Source organism: Lates calcarifer, linkage group LG14 (assembly GCF_001640805.2).
Source record: "Lates calcarifer isolate ASB-BC8 linkage group LG14, TLL_Latcal_v3, whole genome shotgun sequence".
Lineage (NCBI taxonomy): Eukaryota > Metazoa > Chordata > Actinopteri > Centropomidae > Lates > Lates calcarifer.
Window position 1 is genome coordinate 9,953,275 of NC_066846.1, and position 20,917 is coordinate 9,974,191.

The following is a 20,917-nucleotide window of genomic DNA, read 5'->3' on the forward strand; positions in this document are numbered from 1 at the left end:
GTTTGTTGTTGTTACTCCTGTTTCTGCAGATGGTGTTGATAGTGCTGCTATTGTAGTTGTCTCTGTTGTAGTTGTCATGGATGGAGTTGACATTGCTGTGGATGCTGTTGTTGTGGACATGGAAGTTTGTGGAGACGCTGCAATATTTGGTGTAGTAACATGAGTACTGGAGATTTCTTGTGTTGATTGCCTTGTTGCAGATGTTGTAGCTTGTCCTGGAGTTGTTGATTGAGTGGCTACAACTGTGATTTGTGTTGGTCTTTGTGATGGTGAAACCATGGATGTTGTATTTTGTGTTGATATTGATGTTTCTATTGTGGGTGGAATAGATTGTATAGTTGCAGTTGTGGATACAGTTTGTGTAGTGAATGCTGTTGCCACAGATGATGTAGTTTGTGCTGACGTAGTCAATGATCCACTTTGTGTTGGTGTTGTGCTGTGAATTGTTGTTGATCCTGCACTTTGTTTTGTAGCTGTGGTTGGCACTGCAGTTAATGATACCGTTGTTGATGTTTGTGATGTAACTGATTCTGTCATTGTTGATGGTGTGGTTACAACTGTAATTTGTGTTGATCCTCTCTCTGTTGTTTCATCAGCTATAGTTTGTGGCAGTGTTGTTACAGATGATGTAGTTTGTGTTGAAGTGATTTGTGATGGTGTTGTGACAGACATTGCTTCATTTTGTTGATCTGTTGTTGGTACTACAGAGTTTGTTGTTGTTACTCCTGTTTCTGCAGATGGTGTTGATTGTACTGATATTGTAGTTGTCTCTGTTGTAGTTGTCATGGATGGAGTTGACATTGCTGTGGATGCTGTTGTTGTGGACATGGGAGTTTGTGGAGACGCTGCAATATTTGGTGTAGTAACATGAGTACTGGAGATTTCTTGTGTTGATTGCCTTGTTGCAGATGTTGTAGCTTGTCCTGGAGTTGTTGATTGAGTGGCTACAACTGTGATTTGTGTTGGTCTTCGTGATGGTGAAACCATAGATGTAGTCAGTTGTCTTGTAGATCTTGTATAATTTGTTGGAGATGATGTTTGTGTTGCAACTGTAACTGTTGTTGTGACTCTGGTAGTTCGCGTTGCTGTTGTTGCTGTTGTTGTGCCTGTTCCTGTGGATATTATAGTTTCTGATGATGTAATCACTGATCCAGATGTAGAAGATGTACTGTTATTTGTTGACTGCGTCACTGAAACTAATGTCTGTGTTGGTGTTTCTTCCATTGTTGTCAGTATAATGGTTGGGGTTGGGGTGTGAATTGTTGATCCTGCACTTTGTATTTCAGCTGTGGGTGGTACCACTGTTATTTCTGAGTCTGATGTAGCTGCATATGATGTAACTGATTCTGTCATTACAGATACTGGAATTTGTGGCAGAGTTGTTGTTGATTGTATTGTTACAGCTCCAATTTGTGTTGATGTTGTTTCTGTTCCTCTACTTTCTGTCGGTGTGGCAGTGAATCCTGTTGCCAGAGATAATGTACGACGTGGTGAGACAGCTGATGTCAAGGATGTTGAACTTTCTGTTACTACTGGTGCATTAATCCCAGCTTGTACCGTAGTATAACTAGAAGTTGGTATAATTTCTGTGGTTGTTGCTGTTTCCACATATACTGTAGTTGGGTTTGGCACTGCTGTGTGAACTCTTGTGGTTGCAGTAGTTTGTCTGGTTTCCATAGGTGACGCTGTTGTTCCAGATGCTGGAATATGTGTCAGTGAAGTTGTAGATGGTGATGCAGCAGATGCTGAAGTTAGTGCTGGAGCCGATTGTGTTGTTACAGCTGTAAATGCTTGGGATTGCATAGGTGTGGCTGTAGATGCTGTTGCCAAGGATGCTTCAGTTTGTGTTGGCATTGTAGTGTGTTTTGTTGTAGATTGGATAGTCTGAGCTGGTGTTGTGGCTGCTGTTGCTGCTACAGACTGCAAACTCTGTGGTGTGATTTGGTCTGTTATTGAAGATACTGTGCCTTGTTTCAGTGTTGAAACAGATTCTGTCATTCCAAATTCAGTGGTGGCTTCAGTTGGTGTCATAGCTGTGGTTTCTTGCAGCACATTATTGGACTCATCTGTCAGAGGCAAACTGGATATCACTGTCATGGAATGCACTGTGGTTGCTTCTGCTGTTTGTGGTGGTGTTATGGTAGATACTGATGGTGCAGATTCAGATAGCTGTGTAGATGGAGTTGTTTGTGCTGTTGGTTGAATAGACACTGTTGTTACTGATACAGTATTTTGTATCAGTGTGTTTAGTTTTGTACCTACAACTGTTGTACTTTGTGCTGGTTGTGTTGAGGTTTTGGTTGATTCTGTCTCTACAGGTGTTATTTTGGTTGGCGTTGCTGTGTTGTATTCCATAGTTTCTGTTGCTGCTGTAGTTGTTGCCTCTGTAGATACTGTTGTTATGAAGGGACTTGGAGTTAAGGATAGATTCATCATTGATACATTTTTTTGATTTAATGTTGTGGTTGATACTGAAACTGATGGTAAAGTCTGCATTGCAGTGGATTCTGTCATTTGTGTCTCAGGGGTTTGGATGGATTCTGAATTCTGCCCCTGAGTGACATTAATTTCATTGGAGACAGAGGGTTGATGTGTGGTGGAGGAGCTATCACCTCTAGGGGATGAATTATACTGTTGAGTATATGTGCTGCTCCATGTTGAGGTTGATTTCATGTTCACTGTGGCTGGGCTTGTGGCTTCCTCCGGTGTAGTGATCATCTCTGTCACTGTTACAGTTGGAATAACTGATGAACTCTTCCCAGCTGAGCCTCCAAATGTGGAAGAGGATATGTTTAACACTGTAATAACAGGGGATGAAGTTGGTTGTGTCCCAGTGGATCCAGAAGCAACTGCTGTTGCAGAAGGGCTCAGAGTCAAATTTGTGGCGATCAAAACTGATGAATCCAGTGATGTGACAGTCTCAGATACATTGTTAGATTGATTTGAGGTTAAATTTGGGCCCTCTGTCTGTGTTTTGTCTTGGAATTTGTGTGTAGATGTACTTGTTAACATGCGATCATTTTTTGATAAATGTGGAATGCTGGTTGCTGTACTGTTATGTGTGACGTCTGAGGCCTTAGGTGTGTCAGTCACAAATATGTTTGTGGGTGAGTCAACAATGTGTGTAGATGTGGGAGTGACATGTACTGATACTGAAGAGGTGTCATGGGATACCACTGTACCCACTGTAGTTGAATTTAATACAGAGGAGGTAAGCTCTTGCATTGTCAGAGTTTGGCTGGACGGAGTTGTAGTCAAGGCTGAAAGACTTTGTGTAGAGTCTGGGTGAATTTGAGTTGCTGTCACGGTTTCTGTTGAGGAATTGACTTGAGTAACAGTTGACATTACTGTGGCGCTTATGGATGTATTCCCACTTGAATTAAATATATTTGTCTCCATGGGTGGAGTCGTTGCAGTCCATGTTTGTGGGGTAGACGAACGTTGAGTGTTGAATGGCTGAAGTGTTGAAAGCTCACTGACCTCTGATTCTGTAGTGGTCACAGCATTTGTTGAGTTAATTTCAGGAGTTTCAGTAGAGGCTGAGACCCTCATGTGAAGTGGGCAGACAACTGCATGAGAGGAAATGGCAGAAAAGGCACAACAGGCTTAATATTATAAGTAATAGCAGCAATTTTCTATTGACATTATTGACATTAACATATTAACATACATAGTAGCCTACTGAGGTGACAGAGGGGTTGCTTTGGGTTTTCATCATCAGTTTTATCATTTTTATTGCAACTTAAAAAGAGAACTTAATAACTAGATTCACCAATTAATTAATTAATTAATTAATTAAGGCCAGGTGATAGCCAGTCAGAAAGCTTGTTGTATTCCATTGTTAATTTGTATTGTTTTACCTTGTTTGACCAGCACAAGACTAAAAGGTGAGGCTGAATGACTGAATAGCATCAGATGGTTAATAGGAAATGGAAAAACCACAGGAAAATGGCAATGGAAATGGAAAAGGAAGTATAAATGCCTAATTAAAATCTGTATTCTTATTTCAATTTGTGGATCAAGTTATTTATTTCTCTTTTAAAATTGATTTTTCAAATAAATGTTTAAGTATCACTATTTATTTATGAATTCTTTTATATACTTAAAATCATGTACTTATTGACAGTTTTACTTTTATGTTTGTTATGTTATTCTGTACATTCTTTTTTTACTCTTTTTTTTCTTTTATTACTCTCTTTTTATTGCATATTAAAATATCAAATAATGAATTACTTAAAATAGTTTTGTCTATTTATTTATAGATTAATATATTAATATGTAAATAAATCTATCATATGCCTGTTTTTCTTGTACAATTAATTATTAATGAATTAAATGCTTTATTACTATTTTCTTGTTACTTACTATACATATAGTAAATCATGTCATGGAACAATTAATGCTATGCAACCTGACTCACCTGCCAGCAGGCTTAGAAAAAATCCACAGTTCATGGTAGCAAGTGATCCATAAGCAGCATGCATATCTGATAACAAACCAGAGACAAAAAAGCATCAGATTTAAGGCATTTGTCTCCTATTCTTTGCAGCCATTCACCTTATACCAACAGTAACATATTTTGCAAGCTTTGCATATTTACGTCCTAGTGTGTAGTCTGTGTGCACCATTTTTACGCAGTGACATGATGTGTTCACGATAACATTTTTTTTCCCACTGTCACTGTGTTTCAGTGTTTCGTGTTACGTGGTAAAGCTGCAGGATCACGCTCCACTTCACAAAAAGCCCCTAAACAGTACTGTGTTTTATTTTGTTTCTTTGTGTTTGTGCCATCATTTTGTGCTACTCTTTTCCACATTACTCTGGATTTTGTCTCCGTAAAGTCAGTATAATTGGATACATTAGGGCTAATCTATCACTTTTACCAACTTTACTGACATATTAGTATGATACATATAAAATATTACTTACTGTAGACTTTAAATTCTTACTAGAAAAATTACATGCATCTGGGAATAATCCCTCAAAACATCTCTTTTGTTATCTTACTTTCTTAGTTTTTTGTCAAGTGGAGAGGTGGCTAAAACAAATTAACATGACATGCTTGGGAAAATGGTTGTATAAAATGGATATTGCAAGAAATGAGGATTTTGATATATGATTAATCCACATAAACAGCCAACATTCATGGTGGCTTCATGCTTAAGTAGCATTCATTGTCATTCTTTGGACAATAAAAAGGCATTACAATGTTATGTATCCTAATGCAGAGAATAATACCAACAAGGGAGTACAATTACATTTATACAGTATGCCTCCCTATTTCAGTGCTATAAGTATGGAACTAACATGATACATTGGGATGAATTTGTTTTTTCATTAATCCATAAATGATGTTTCAGCTTAAACTATGGTGTTAAATCATATTTATTGTCAGACTCAATCCACTACATTGTTTTAATTCTGTCTGCTTTTACCCTCACACCTCCAAAATAAAAGACTGTAACATTGTGATGTTTAGTGATAGTAATTATGGGTATCTTGCATAGCTATTCAATTCATTTTTTAAAAAATCAAAATATTTAGAAACGACGACTTAGCTGAATCAACAACATTGTTGAAATGTACCTGTGGTCACATTGAGACATCCACATTCACTATAGTATTTTATGTATTTTAAGTGAACTTCATCCAGCTTCTAGCTTGTATCAAACTTAGGGATTGGATGGACTTATGGATCTCCTGTCCACAATTTGTAATAGAATATTATTTTAATTTTATTTTTGAGTATTATTTCCGTTGTTATACAAACTTACTTGATAAGTTGTACAGCTGAATATATCTGCCAAAAAAAAAAAAAAAATCATGCTTTTTTTCCAATATTATTCATACAATTACAATGCCCTATTGTATTTTCTATAATACCCATAGAGAGAGGATGTCAGTGTGGATCTGTCACAAGAAGGCCTGGACAGGATTTCAACAGTAACATTGCAAACAAAATAGTTTTCTTTACAACAAATAGCAGCACATTATAGGTGTGATTCACCTGAAAATATCACGGAAGCAGGAGCAAAAACAACCACTGTTGTTCTTTATCTATAATTTACTATTATCTAGCTGTCATATATTTATTTGTGGTTCTGTGGTTTATTTGTCACAAAGCTGTGTGGTGACTGTAAATTGTGCACAGACAGGTTCCAGGAGAAAACATCTGGATTTACAGCTGATTGATAGCGGTTATTAATCAAAAAAGTACATCCCCTGAATCATCTGATTATCAGTCTGATTGTATGCTTTCTGTTGTTGACAGATAACTTAATTATCCAATCATAATTCTTACACAGTAGTATAAGCAAACTGTGGGGTAGCATCAGGTGCTTAGTGAAACCAAAGAGGTATTTGCTATGCTGATCACTCTGAGCAACCTGGAAAACAAAAACTATCCAGGAAATGTAGAGAAATGTTAAGTCATTTATCAAAACATGCTTTGTCAGTCAATACTGCAGATTATAAAACAGGTCATCAGTGTTCTTCCTGCTCAAAAACAGCGTGATGGGGTTTTTCTCACATTCATGAACCACCTGTCCATGTCTGTCCCTTTCTCTCTCTCTCTCTCTCTCTCTCTCTCTCTCTCTCTCTCAGCCAGATCTCACTAGTGCCATTCAGACTGCATCCTGAACAGACTTGACCGGGGAGACAAAGGAATTCAAAACAACTCAAAGAATGTAGAGATTACGATTCATAAAATCTAAAAATCCCACTCACCTTTCAACACCACTGAACTCACATCTTGTGAAAATCTTCAGTACACTGATAAGTGTAAACAAAACTTAAAAAAAGAGCCATCTTAAGGTGCCTCATGAAACCTGTTCTTCCTGCTATAATTACACCTGTCATTCCACCTCATAGGAGTGACGAACAGCATGAAATATAATTTGTACATTGAAAAGCAGTGACTGCTGTATGTGGGTGACAGTGAATCTAATTAAGTAATTATGTAGAAAGGAAGATTTCAGTGTGTGCAAATAAGATAAGAAATTTCGAAAGATTTGTGTAAAAGCCCCAGTGGGTCTGAAAATTGAGCCATTTTGAGTGTGACTTGTTTTTCATTGACAAATAACAAAACAAGTAGGTATTGTTTCAAGGAAGCTGTTAACCATTCCTCACTATTGAAAATAGTTCAGTTTGTTAGAACATGTTGTGGTGTTAGCTGATAGTAAGCAGAAGAAGATACATCCTGTTCAGCAACAATCCATTCTTTATTTTTGGTACATAATAGTCATGAGACCATGCCATAAACACCCTAGTTCAGTTCATTTAACCCACATGACACACTCATCCAGCACTTCATTGTCTTGTCATCATTGTCTTCAGTGACTGATAACCAAAAATATCCCATGCGGAAAAGAAACAGAACATTCTTTGTTTTAGTTTATGTACCTGGGGGAATTTTCGTTGAGAGCAAATGCACTGGCTCGCCTAGGTACCAGCATTCACACCTGTTCAATACTCAGTCTCATCTATTTTCCACTGAGCAGCACCACTGGGGTTAAGGCAAAGCATTTCTTAGAAACAACTTATAACAAGTCAGTACAAAGTGCAGTTTAATCATCATACTGTGACATATTTCCTTTAATCGTTGGTGTATTCGAGGGACAAAGTAGGCACATTTTGCAGCTGTATTCATGTGGATATTACAGTATAGGTCAGGATCCATGGTTACACCAAGATTTCAGGCTAGGTTTAAGGTCTTTTACATTCAGCAAAATTATTTCTGTTGTATCTTTAAAAAAATTGGCACATCCAATCACTGATCTGTTCAATGGGGACCTTATTTCTAAGGCACCACAGCATGAAAGGTATTGCTCCGCAGTGACCCACCTTATGTTCTAAAATGTAGCTGCTAAGTGTAATTTCATTTTAAAACAGTAGCCAACTTTTTTTTTTTTTTTTTTTTTTTTAAAGGGTGTGTTCTAACCTGGGAAATAAGAGCAGTCACACATTTTTGGTCAGTTGTCGGACAAGTTCAGTACACCAAAATGAGTAATACAATGGGTACTTGATGTTTAAATGGCATAATACTGGCACAAAAGACTACAAGGATTTTTCTACTTTTTTCCAACTATCAAATGTAGCATGGTTAGGTGTGGCCTAGTCCAAACCTAACCATGCTACATTGTTGTCAGTCATATGAGAACAGTATGTTACTTTATCATTTCTTCCTCCATGCAGGAGACGTGCAGACAGAGCTTTGACACAACCACACCCAGGATCAGACTGACCCTTTTCAGTCTTTTCATGTACTACATTGTACAGTATAGGAAAGTTATTTGTCTTTTGTGTTAAATAAGGACATTATTTATGAAAGATCATTTATACATGCCATATAATGACAGAAATAGACATTTTTTTAAAAACGTTATAATTTTTAGCTGTATTTAATTATCTTTGGTTATGAGTGCAATATAATGAAAGGGAAAAAAAACGTAAGGGAATGGTAGTTTTTAATTATTTTAAACATAATCTTTGTGTGCCATATGATAAAAGCCCATTCATCTAAAGTATTTTTTAAACGTTGGCTAATAATTACCAGTAATATTCACAGGACCAAACCGAGATCGATCAAATTTTAACTCACAAACTGCAGAAACTTTAATGCATAAATGCAAGCGTTTTACTTATAACTACATTTCCCATAATCACCTTTGGTAAATAGTATGGAAGCCCGTGGGTCCAATAATAACAATTTCGCATATCTGTGCTACCGCTGCTGTTCTTAAAGGAGACGCATCCTAAACAGGCCTTGTCTCAGCCAAAGAAATATGAGGTTTGCTATAGCTTTAAGAAGTAAATAATGCTCAGTGTTTGTAAAATTATATTTCTCATGTACCGTAACTTTTTTTTATTAATAAGATAGCTAATTAAATGTCTGCGTGGTGACGGAAAATTTACTCTTGACCGAGCTAACAAAACTTGGTCCCACCAGGGCCTTCTACGTTGGTCTAAATTTTCTATTTCCTCAACTAAGTAGTAACAAAAGTCTTTGAGGGTTTTAACAGTTGAATAAGAGCGGCATGGACTCGGAGGAAGACGAGGTTTCAGGTTCTCTTTCTGGTGTTGTAACAACCGGAGACTCAACGGAGGCCCCTACACCATCCACGGACTCGGTTCAACCGTCCAGGGGGAGGAAAGGACGCAAAAGGCGGGTGAAAACTGCTGTGACCTCCCCGGACCCCGATGACTCTCGGTCTAATACCGGAGGTTCTGTGCGTGTTTTGCGAGCCAGGGGAGCTATAGTTGGCACAGCTACTGGGTCCAAGAATGCCACCTGCAAGAAAAAACCTGCTAGTCTGCTTCGTGAACGTGGTAAAGCTGCGGGATCACGCTCCAAACACTCACCTGTCATGCAGTAAGTGCGTGCACAAAGGCATGCCAGATACTTCACTGGTATACACAACTACACAACAACATAGCTACATCACTTGCCAGAGGCTTGTAAGAAGAGCCCGTAAGATTGCACTGCAAGAGGGCTTATGGCCGTAATTGTCGGAAGTGTGTTATATCATTGGGGTTTCTTAAAGCTATAGAAATGCCACATATTAAAACCGTACTTTAATTCATCTGTGTGTACCTGTTGTCCTGTCACTGTCAAACAACAGAACACTTAAAACATACTATGTATTTACCTAGTTGTACTACAAATTTGTCTTGATTTGTACCTGGCTGTTGTTTACTGTGAACTCTCTCTCTCCCTCTCTCTCATACAGAACTGCCATTAAGAAAACCAGAACCAAAAAAGGTACATGTACTTAAATTCATATCATCTACGAGTAGGAATTTGTTTTCTTGTAAGTTATTAGATATGTCACTAACACATGGGCATGCTTACTCCCTCAGTATCCAAACACCCTCTTGGACCAAAGCTGTCCAGATCTAGAAGGGGCAAAGGGAGACCCCCAGCCCAAGCCTCACACACTACACAAGCAACAGCGTTCAAGTCCGAAGCAGGGATGGAGGCTTCATCATGTGGTAAAAAAAGATGACTTGGGCTCTTTTTAAATGTCACAATGCAAATACTGCAAAATATTTTAATATAGCAGCCATCTCGAGATGAACTTGATTATCTGTTTTTCAGGAGAGGAAACAGGTGATTTGAAAGGAAGCAGTGACAAGTGAGTGTTATTTAACTTTAACAAATTAACAGCACAGAAAATGTTAGATTTTTAGTTGATTTGCCAATGTGAATTTCAGTGTGGCCAGTATGGTGTTGATGTCCACATTAGTTTTGCAGAACCAGACGCAGCTCTCAGCGAGGACCCTCCATTCAGAGATGACCCCGATGACCTCATCTACAAACCCTGAGACAAAGATGTACGTTGAATGTTATTTCTTGTGAAAACTTCCAACAAGATGAATTTTAAAATGTTAGTTTCAGTAGCAAGTCATGATTTATCTTGTAACTCTCCAGGGAAAAATCAAGGCGGCGCACTATGTTGCAACGAAAAGAAGTCAAAAAAGAGGAGTCAGAAGAAGTGAAAGAAGGAAACAGCATTAAAAAAGAAGAATCAACTGAGATGGGTGTGCAGATTGAGGATGAAGTGGGTGATAACTCAGAGCCAACCAGGAAGTAAGCAAAGTACAGACCGATAATTACCAAAACACACCTACATCAATGCAACCCTGTGAGTCGGCTTAACGCAGGGCTGTGTTCTGTCTGAGTTACCTCAGTGCAGCATGAAGGAGGTTAACAGTACAGATCTGCTCATTTTCTACTTATCATACAGAATATCTTGATTCAAGATAAGGTAAGATAAGATAATCCTTTATTAGTCCCACAATGGGGAAATTTACATTGTTGCAGCAGCATAAGTGATTGAAAAAGATAGAAAGACATAAATACAAGTAAGGGCAAGATAAAAACAAGATAAGGCTATAAAAAAATATACACAACAGTATAAACATGACAATGTAATAATTAAAAAAAAGATTCATCTAATATTGTTAAATACTTTATTGTTGTATAGTGAGACCAAACTAATCCAGTGCCAACATTCACAAGTTTGACTGACACTGACTGAATCTTTGAATTCTCTGTCCATCCAAATGAGCACGTACTGTTTTTGTCATGGAAAAAAAACCCAACAATTAATGCACAAAATATAAAAATAACTTCTTGTAGCAGATGCCAAACTGAACCCACAAGCAGATATCACCACAGCACACATTAGAGGAGGGATGTAGGTGTTTATTAACAATTCAAAATCCACACTTAACTTCTGTTTTGTTTTCATTTAGGCGAGGTAGACAGCACAAAGATGACAAAGCCCCTCGGCAGCCAAAGCGAAGGTATATGTCTTTGTTATTTACTATTGCTATAGTGTTATTTGGATGAAGCATGATTATTATAGTTCCCTCTGTTCTATCCTCATAGGAAAAAGCCCCCAGTGCAGTATGTCCGCTGTGAAATGGAAGGCTGTGGTACTGTCTTAGCCCACCCGCGCTACCTACAGGTCTGCCATCCTGTCAGCTGTAACCATGACAACCCTAAACTGTCTGGAATTTTGCACTGCACTATAGTTAGAATATTATCCATTAAAATAAAACGGATGCATTCTTTCACACCATTTTAATCTGAGTTTTTCTCAAGCTTGATATTATTATTTAAACGATTAAACAGTGTTATTGTATCTTTAACAAGGTGACTCTTTTTCTGTCACCTTTTTTTTTTCCAGCACCATATAAAATACCAGCACTTGCTAAAAAAGAAGTATGTGTGTGATCACCCTTCATGTGGGCGCTTGTTTCGTCTGCAGAAGCAGCTGTTGCGCCACGCGAAACACCACACAGGTGATGTTAGGGCACAGATGTTGTACACAGTGTTTATACTGGCTCTGTGCCTTATGTTAACTTGCTTTTGATTTAAAAAAAAAAAACATATTATACCATATCTGAGTTGCTTGAAATCCCTAGTTGTACATGCCAATCAGATGAAATGAGATGGCAATTCAAAAACTTTAAATTTCTTTCCTGTCATGTAGTTTGATCATTTCTGCTTGTTGTTTGTCTTTTAGATCAAAGGGACTACATCTGTGAGTACTGTGCTCGTGCCTTCAAGAGCTCCCATAACCTTGCTGTGCACAGGATGATCCACACAGGAGAGAAGCCAATTCAGTGAGCACACCCAATAGTTTGCTTATTTATTTAGAGAATACAAATTGTCTTAAATTCTGCCTCTTATATTGATTACAAATATTCTTAGAATTGCCTCCATGAAGAATTCAATAGTTACGTTGACGCACATTTTGTGGTGCCATATTGTTTATTTCCATTGTATTATCTATTCAGTGTACTGGGTTGTAGCTCTGCCTCAATGAGGATGCGTGTAAACCAATATCCCTGACTAGATAAAGGCTTTTATTATACTTTTTCACTTCACTCTGCCTAAGACCGTCTGAAGAACATTTTCTGTTCAATAATAAAACTACAGCTGAGCAGTGATGGAATGTAACTAAGTACATTTACTCAAATACTGTATGAAAATTCAGTTCTGAGGTACTTTGCATCACTATTTTCATGTCGTCACTTTATACATTTTACTCTGCTACATTTATCTAACAGCTTCAGTTAATAGTTACTTTTTTAAATCTGTGATGAGCATGTAAAATAAAATGCCTTGTTGTATGGTAAATTAAACCACCCAGAAGTTTTTAAAATAGCTAGAATTGTCCAGCTATGATATTTAAATGCACTATGTTAATGTGTCAGCAATTATAATGATCTAATAGTATATGTAGTCATGTGTAGTGACTACTTTTACTCCTAAACTTTTTTTTTTTTCGTATTTCTGATTTTCTTATTTTACTGATAATGCTATCGTGCTTTACCTATTTTGAATGTAGGACTTCCTTGTATAGTTTTTTTTTTCCTTTAACTAAGTTAAGGACCTGAATACTTAAATCACTTTGATCTATAACCTGTTCTCTGTCTCCACCTTGTGGCAGGTGTGAGATCTGTGGCTTCACTTGCCGTCAAAAGGCCTCCTTAAACTGGCATATGAAGAAGCATGATGCAGAAGCCTCCTACCAGTTCTCTTGCTCCATTTGTGGAAAAAAGTTTGAGAAAAAGGACTCTGTTGTTGCCCACAAGGCCAAGAGTCACCCCGAGGTGCTCATAGCTGAAGCCTTAGCAGCTAACGGTGGCTCTGTAATAAGCAGTCCCGCCCCAGTCCCAGAGACTGTCCCTGTGCTCACCCAGCCTGACCAGCCCTCCGTCAGCCAGGAGAGCCAGGAAGCTGTGGGTGGTACGCTCACCCCGCTGCAGCAGGTGGTGCTCCCGCTCGCCCCACAGACCCAGATAGATGTATCTCAGGGCCAGTTCCTCCAGCTGCCAACGCATCACGTGGTACAGGTGGCTCACCAGCAGCAATCCCCTACCTTGCTTCACCTCACCACTTCGTCTCCGTCTCACCTCCCCAGCACCAGCCACCCCCAGCTCATCCAGCTCCCCACCCTCCCCGCTAGCACCACGTCGTCCATGACCGCTGCCGACTCCCAGAGCACCCTGCTCACCCTGAGCTCAGTCACCACCCTGGCTCCCCAGCAGACCGTGCAGTGGGGCAAGGAGGCTGACGAGGTTGCACAGATGCCGGGGGAGGGCGAGCTGTGGGACAGGGTGATAGTGGGCGGAGGTCATCAGGATGTCGGGGAAATAATGTGGCAGGGCAACAGGGAGAGGAGGAAGGAAGATGAGGGGATTGTTTGGGAGCGGGAAGGAGAGAGGCAGATTCTGTTACAGTGTGCAGAGATTCATGGAGATAGTTTAATCTAGATAGACAGCTAGACAGGAACTTCATGGGGACAAAGCTGAAGGGAAAAAAGACTAAAGGAAGTGTTAAGAGTTGATAAGCTGACATAAATATTTGAAATACCAGAATTTATGGAGTACTCCGTGGAGTATAACATTGTAGTCACATAAAGTTCATGTCAGGGAATATGATTTATAATATTATAGATCACATACACTTCTTTTACCACTCAATGAATATTTTATAACATTTGATTTGTCACCCTGTGTTTGTATATATGTGTGTATGTTAAACATTTTTTGAGATTAAAAAGACTTAAAGATGACTGTACATTATGTGCAAGAAAGTACAAAATGACATTTATTTTCTAGTAGTATTCCTGTTCTGTTTATATGCATCTTTTTGCAAGGTGAAGTGATGAGTTTCATTGATACAACTGGGTTAACTCCAGTAGTTTCAGTTGCTCAGAGGTTACTGAATAATTGCACTGTGAGCAACAACTACCACCAAATCAGGTTTTGGTGTAAATGAATCTTTGGTATAAGATTACTATATAAGACACGTGAAATTTTTAGTTAATTTTTAGTCTGGACTTACAGACGAATCTAAATAGTTTTGCTTTCATTAGAGGCTTTGGCAAGGAGAAATTACAGACAAAATCTAAAATAAGTTTAAATCCTTAAGGAAAGCCACTGTTCTTCTCCACTTGTCTTTACAAAATGTGGCAGTAGGCCTGTCGTACAGCGGACATTCTGAAATGTGATCGCAGCAAAAGCACAGGGTGCACATTATCAATTACTCACTTCTGTTCAAGTGTTCCAACAATCCACGACAGTGAGCCAGGATCCTGAAACTGGAGCAGCTAAATGGAATTCAGCCGTCATTCATTTTATTATTTACACCTGTGCTTTTTCTACAGTGACATGTCAAAATGTCTTCAACATTTTGTTATGAAAAGATCTTAATCACCTTCCTCGTTTTATTCTGTGTGTTCACTTTCCAGGACCTGAGTAGTGTCATTCTTTCCAAAGTGTACTATATGCTGTCTTATTTAATCAATTACACATCCTTGCTTTAGTGTTTTTTCACAGTCTAGGTTATACAGGCAGCAGTATTATAATCAAACCCCCTAGTGGGATTGTCTAAATGGATGAGGAAATTATTTTTGTTAGCAATTTTTTTTGAAGCAATGTTAGATGATAAATATACCTCTGCACACTGCCACTACTACTGAGTACTCATAAGATTCCAATCTTTATTTATCAGAAAATGTGTTCAGAATAACTATAATAAACAAATTGTGTTCTGATGTCTTTGGGTGGGAGCATTTTTTTTTTTTTTTTTTTTTTTTTGGGGGGGGGGGGTCCTTTAAATAAGATTATATAAATTTACTGATCTTAGAATCAGCGCTTGTCTATCAATTGTGCAGAAAATGAGTAAGCAGGCTGTTGTTACACATTAAGAGAAACACAGGACAAAAAAAGCAGATAAAATGATGTCAAAGAACATACAGGCTACTGAAAAAATACACCTATTAACACAGAAGCAAATATAACAATCAACCTCATCAAACAATTAAACATCAGAAAGGATTACATAATAGTCCATGCTTATCACATAAAAAGGACAGGACAAGTGCACAAAATAACCAATGTTAAATATAATATATGGCATTCAAAGTCAGAATACACTATTAATCAAACATAAATGATGATCCATTGCAGTTTCATAAACACTGTGTTACAGACTTACCAGTTATGTATTTTTGAGGCTCGTACCTGTATCAACACTTAACAGTTTAGAAAATCTGTTTAACTTTTATATTTTGTGAGGATCTTTTAAACATGTTTATTGTTTTTTGTTTACTGTTTGAATCTCTGCCACAATACAGAGAGTACTGAGCAGCACATTGTAAAGGTGAAAATCAGCTTGTCAGTGCTCTCTGCTGGACAAACTATGTAATAGAATCACTGTGTCAAATTCCTTCAATTAACATAACTGTACTTGTAACTTTGTAGCCAACATGCTGGCATACTGATACCAATATATCGTGGCTTCAGAAGGTATTTTGACCCCTTCACTTTTTTCATGCTTTACTGTGTTGCAGATTTAACTGTGAATTGAAGAAATTTCCATTTTGCCCATCACACGACAGTCAATAACCTGTAATGAAACATTTTTTAGAAAAAGTTAACTGAGAGTCTTGAATTGTGACAGCTTCTTGTCTCATCTGACATTAATAAAATAGGAATATTCTGTTGGTCATGATGGTATATTTACATGAATACCTCCAAAAATACATTTTAAAATGGCCATAAATTAATTAATAATGGTTTCATTATTCTTTGAAGACAATAAATGTAGTTTTATGAATGTGGTATTTTGCTAATAATAATAATAATGTGCTTATTTTTATAAATATAATGTGTGTATGCAAATGTAAAACATGTCTGCATGCAAATATTATGGATACAGGCTAACACATTTTCTAAGCATGTCTTAAAAGTCAGACTGTCATCAATTATGAATCTGCTAATATCTTTCCACTACAAAAAGACAATAGATAAATAAATGAAAATTTAGGTAGATAAAAAATTCCTCATAGAGACAATGCAAAATGTTCTCCCCTGTGCTTGTGAAGAATATTGTTTTCGGTATGAGTCCATTTTTGAAATAAATTATTATTGTTATTGGTCAGAAATATCTCTATGCTTCTCTCCATGCGGTTTCCACAAAAAAAATCCCAATAATGAGTTTTTATTATTTGCGGAAGGAGGGGTGGGCCACATGCTGACGTTTTTCGGGATAGGAAAAAAAGGCCCTCCTGTGCGTCCCCCTAAAAACGCCCCTGTGGCTTGCGGAACCAATTAAATCCCCTCTGCTTGCGTGCGTGCCAACATGAGCACCGACACAAACACGCTGCATTGACACCCGCTGTGAGGACCTCCGGCTCGTGTTAAAACCACTGAAGTATTCAAAAAGATTCCGCGCGTGAAAACGTTGTTTCGGTGTCATCATTTTACGACGTTGTGGTGGTGGGGGAGAAGAGGCAGAGAGTTATTACTCTGCTCGGTCTTCATCCAGCTCGCTGCTAACCCACCTATATAAACAGGGCTTGAGTGCAAATGGCAGAGCAGGAGGAGCAGACGATAACCGAGCTGGACGCGCCGGTGCCCGGTCGGTCGCGGACGGGCAGAGCGGTGGATCTTGCCCGGCTACTGCACCACGAATGTACTAATCTCCTCCAGCTATATGTGAGTTATCAGTTTACACACTCGTTATGCTTACCTCATACTCGTCAGGCGGTGTGACACACTCCCCTTCCCGTTACTTGTGGCTCTAATGCGAGCATGTTTTGTGCTGAGGCAGCTAGCTACCTGTCGCATTTGAATTATATGTGTGACTTTTACTGGATAGACATTTAACATTCACTAGCACGCACTTATGTATTATTGAAAGGGATGCGGTGGTGCAGAGTGTAATCATACTAAAAGACGCCCCCACCTCTTCTCCATTTCCCTGGGGCACTTAATGGATAGAGTGCATTGGATTTTTCTCTGCTGTCATGCTTCTGTGCCTCATCTTCCTTTCAGGACACCTTTTAATTCATCAATACAATCAATGTAGTTTTCACTTTGTGTTATATTTGTAGCTGATCTAGAATAAGATTAAAGGCTCAAGTGCAAGGCCAGTAGCACCTTTTATTTGTCTGCTGTGCAGTCAGGATAGTAAAAGGGAAAAAAATCTGTTTCCCTCATCCTTTCCAGAAAGAGAAAGAGACCTTCCTGTTGGACCACACCCCAGACGGCGGGCGCATCGTGTCCCTGTCCCCAGACTCGGAGGAGCCCAGCACAGAGGAGAAGGTGCAGTTGCTGCATTCGGCTCTGCGGCAGTGCCTGGGGCTGCTCCACTGTATCATCCTGAAGGAAGAGGAGGAATGGGGAGAGCTGGAAGGCGACTACGAGAGCATGAGGAAGAATGTCCGACTCCGGCTTGAGCACTTGCTCCGCACCACCAAAGATCTGGCTGAGACTGAGGGCAAGACCCTGGAAGTGACACCTGATCACCAGTGCACTGAGGTAAAGTATTTGTTAAAGTTCTGTCCTCTCATATGATTACAAGACAGTGCTTTTAAGCAAACAATATTCATCGTCTTGTTACTCATATACAAAACCAAAGAACACACCAGTTGCAGTATCACATGGCATATTTATGTGGAAAATTCAAATGAATTGAACACAAGAAAGCAGCAGAAAGGGCCTTAACTTTAACCAGATAAATGTGTAACTTTATTTTACTTAACAAAATATTGCATCTTTCCCAGTAAAAAAGGACAATAGGAAGCTGTGGGTGGTACTCAGGTGACAAATAACCCTCCATTTCTTCATGAAATTAATTTTTGTTACCTACATGGTTAAGCATTTATTATGGTATCATTATAATCAGATCTGATGCAAGCCCTCAGCACAACAGGACCCCACAAAACAGGGAATTTCCAAGCTGCCAGGCCTCTATTGCATCTTAATAACATAATTGTTAAATGGAAAACTTAAAGCTTCAGCAAGGGTGTGACTAAACCCTGTGTTACATGATTAATACCACTGTGTGAATGTGACTAATGTTTGGAACAAGGATTCCAATCATTACCTTAATCCCTTAAATATCCCATAAAATCTTTTAATTGAGTTTAAACCTGCACTAATCAATATTTTTAGATTAACAGTGGATTAAATGACTACTTAGAATGCTAAAGGTATCACTTGTGGTGACAAACCCACAGAGAATTTTCCGACCCCTAACTGTACTGGTTTTGGTTCACTCTCATCTCTCTCATTACGCTGTTTTGGTTCGCAGCAGACACAGGTTTTCAACAAAAATTCCCAGTGTCCCTTGCCAGGCAGACCATGTTAGAGACTAGTGGGTGAACATAGTGGAGCAACTGGCAGCTATAGAGCCAGATGTTTTTCTTAGTAGATGGTGGAGAGCAAAAACAGAGCTAAAAGGGGTGAATATTGGACTTGGATTCATCAGGTGGCTTGAAATGAATGCTAATGTTGCTCCTTATCTGCTGGATGTGTAAATAAATAGCTGTTTGCTAATAATGCCATATCAACTTAAAGGGTGATAATGCTGTTTGCATTCACATTTACTGGTTTCAGTGCCTTGAACTGGCTAAAAAAAATCAGTTACTGCAGGTTTAAATACATTTAATGTAGTGACTCAGGAACATAGTGCAAACTTATTTATATAGACATGGTTATGTTGTCTCTTAACCTTTATTCTTCCACCAACAACTTTTTATGTTAGCTTACGTATCCACTAAACACCTTGTCTTATTCTTTTGCACTGTATCTTAGTGTACTTTCTGTTACAGGAAACTGATGGTGCCGGGGGAGCTTTTGGTTTCAAAATGTGGACCTATCGAGTCCTGCTGGAGCTAATCCACTGGGCTGACCATGCTGCGCAGACCCTTCACGTCTTACACACAGAGAGGGAAGGAGCAGACGAGATCTAATTTTTCTTTGTTTCAATCCAGCAACATCTATGAATGAACTCACTCAACACTAACAGCCAGCTTTCCCTTTTACTTATTCCAGTTTAAATATTAAGTAATGTGGAATATTCTCTGTGAACGCTAGAGGTTAAAAATGTACTGCTTAACCAAAATCACAGCTAAGCTTCTTTAACAAAGCCCAATAGACAGCTTTTCCCAGACATTGGTATTTCCACAGCAAGTGCTAAAATGACCTCTAGTTTGCCACAGTTGCTATTTCCTTTGACAAAGAAGTGAGTGCAGACTTTTAACTGTATAAAGGTTGGTTTGCTTTGTGCAGTGGCAGAGTTAGACTGTTAAGAAGTGTATTCTTTTGTATACAGTGTGTAATTTATTTTATTTAAGTGGATTTACCTTTAATGACTAAATACTGTCGCTGCTGTTCATAACACTCCAAAATTTACTAACTACTAGAATGTAGCCAAAAATACATGACTGATAAACTGTGACTGGTGTGCAGCTGAATCTGTAGCCCTTTACTATTTTAATAGATCACTTAGCTCTTAATGTACCACATTTATTAATGTATCTAATCTAAATATTTCCATATCAAGTTCCATGTTTTCATATTTAGACTGAATGCTTGTGTAGTTTATTGTTTGGCACAGTCTGTGATGATCAAGTGTCATGTTTGCTGCTCTGGTCACCAAGTTCTCTCCTGATGTTATACTTGAATGTGCTGCTACACTGTTCACAAGTTTGAACTATTAGACCAGTGGTTTTCAAACGTCCTGCCCTCCTTTGGAAGCTTGAGAAAAATGTTGGAGAACCAATGTGTCAGACTAATATTTGAAGCTAGGATTGTACTGTCTGTAGCCAAAAGTATCAAACACTCCACACCACAACAAATTCACTGTAGTGTTAAATGCCTGACACAGCATAGACTCACTGCGTGAATGAGCTGTGACTTCCAGACTTGCTGGTATGGTGAATTTCTAAATGCCGTGCTTTTCTTTTGTCTCTGTGATGGATAACTGGATGTGCATTTGAAGATTAAACGCAATCATAACCTCTCACTTTCTTATTACCTATTACAACCATTTTCTCCCTTTAATTATTTGGTAATGCCTTATTTTACAGGTCTGTTATGTTTTTAATAATTTCCAAGGAAGTCTTCTTGAAAGAGCTATAAATATGATACTTAAAGGAAAAATAGAGACAGTGTTGAATTGGCACAGTTCCAATTCAGTAATTCCATTCAATTGCAAGCAGAGCCTCCAGTGTTTCAGTCAGTGCACAGCAGGTAGCAAAATATTCAAACATATATGACAAATAAAGTGTCCTGTAATAAATGACTATAAACATAAGAAGTTCACTTCCTATTTTCCTAGTAACTCCAAGAAACTTCACAGGACATTATTAAGAAATAACAAACATATAAAATAAAGCATCACCAAACTCCCATCAAGAAAAGTATCCATCTGGCACTATGTTACATCAAATAAGGATAATAATATATTAATAAAGTTAATAAGAAGAATATTTTATATGCCATATAGACTACTTATGTTTGTCAGAAGGCAAAGAAGACAAAGAGATAAAGATGAGGTGAATGTTATCTCACATATTGATCCTAGTGGTCATTTAAAATTAATTGG

The 20,917-nt window shown here is 38.3% G+C and overlaps 3 protein-coding genes across 4 annotated transcripts; 2 read left to right on the forward strand and 1 right to left on the reverse strand.

Moving 5' to 3' along the window:
* Positions 1–11: 11 nt before the first annotated feature.
* On the reverse strand, positions 12–4,875 carry LOC108890917 (mucin-5AC-like). Its single transcript, XM_051075747.1, has 3 exons — positions 4,421–4,875; positions 106–3,569; positions 12–23 (listed from the first exon to the last, which is right to left on the reverse strand). The coding sequence occupies exons 1-3, from the start codon at positions 4,482–4,484 to the stop codon at positions 12–14; spliced, it is 3,540 nt and encodes a 1,179-aa protein (XP_050931704.1). The 5' UTR covers positions 4,485–4,875.
* A 3,765-nt stretch (positions 4,876–8,640) lies between these two features.
* Positions 8,641–10,351, forward strand: LOC127139008 (uncharacterized). Its single transcript, XM_051075396.1, has 5 exons — positions 8,641–9,370; positions 9,729–9,760; positions 9,859–9,990; positions 10,097–10,133; positions 10,245–10,351. Exons 1-5 carry the CDS (start codon positions 9,036–9,038, stop codon positions 10,321–10,323), a joined length of 615 nt encoding a protein of 204 aa, XP_050931353.1. The 5' UTR covers positions 8,641–9,035; the 3' UTR covers positions 10,324–10,351.
* A 59-nt stretch (positions 10,352–10,410) lies between these two features.
* Positions 10,411–15,074, forward strand: LOC108890920 (E3 ubiquitin-protein ligase ZFP91). Of its 2 annotated transcripts, none has more exons than XM_018687993.2 (6): positions 10,411–10,588; positions 11,257–11,307; positions 11,393–11,471; positions 11,694–11,808; positions 12,033–12,132; positions 12,963–15,074. In XM_018687993.2, the coding sequence occupies exons 1-6, from the start codon at positions 10,452–10,454 to the stop codon at positions 13,786–13,788; spliced, it is 1,308 nt and encodes a 435-aa protein (XP_018543509.2). In that variant the 5' UTR covers positions 10,411–10,451; the 3' UTR covers positions 13,789–15,074. The 2 variants fall into 2 exon arrangements, with proteins under 2 accessions (XP_018543509.2, XP_050931352.1); XM_051075395.1 differs by lacking the exon at positions 10,411–10,588 and adding an exon at positions 10,599–10,766.
* Positions 15,075–20,917: the final 5,843 nt, after the last annotated feature.

Coding starts and splice junctions, on each gene's coding strand:
- LOC127139008 (XM_051075396.1), top strand. CDS start 9,036: ATGGACTCGGAGGAAGACGAGGTTTCAGGTTCTCTTTCTGGTGTTGTA. Junction 9,371..9,728: donor AAACACTCACCTGTCATGCA/GTAAGTGCGTGC, acceptor TCTCTCATACAG/AACTGCCATTAAGAAAACCA. Junction 9,991..10,096: donor GATGGAGGCTTCATCATGTG/GTAAAAAAAGAT, acceptor TCTGTTTTTCAG/GAGAGGAAACAGGTGATTTG.
- LOC108890920 (XM_018687993.2), top strand. CDS start 10,452: ATGTTGCAACGAAAAGAAGTCAAAAAAGAGGAGTCAGAAGAAGTGAAA. Junction 11,308..11,392: donor CCTCGGCAGCCAAAGCGAAG/GTATATGTCTTT, acceptor CTATCCTCATAG/GAAAAAGCCCCCAGTGCAGT. Junction 12,133..12,962: donor ACAGGAGAGAAGCCAATTCA/GTGAGCACACCC, acceptor ACCTTGTGGCAG/GTGTGAGATCTGTGGCTTCA.
- LOC108890917 (XM_051075747.1), bottom strand. CDS start 4,484: ATGCATGCTGCTTATGGATCACTTGCTACCATGAACTGTGGATTTTTT. Junction 3,570..4,420: donor TTTTCTAAGCCTGCTGGCAG/GTGAGTCAGGTT, acceptor CCTCTCATGCAG/TTGTCTGCCCACTTCACATG.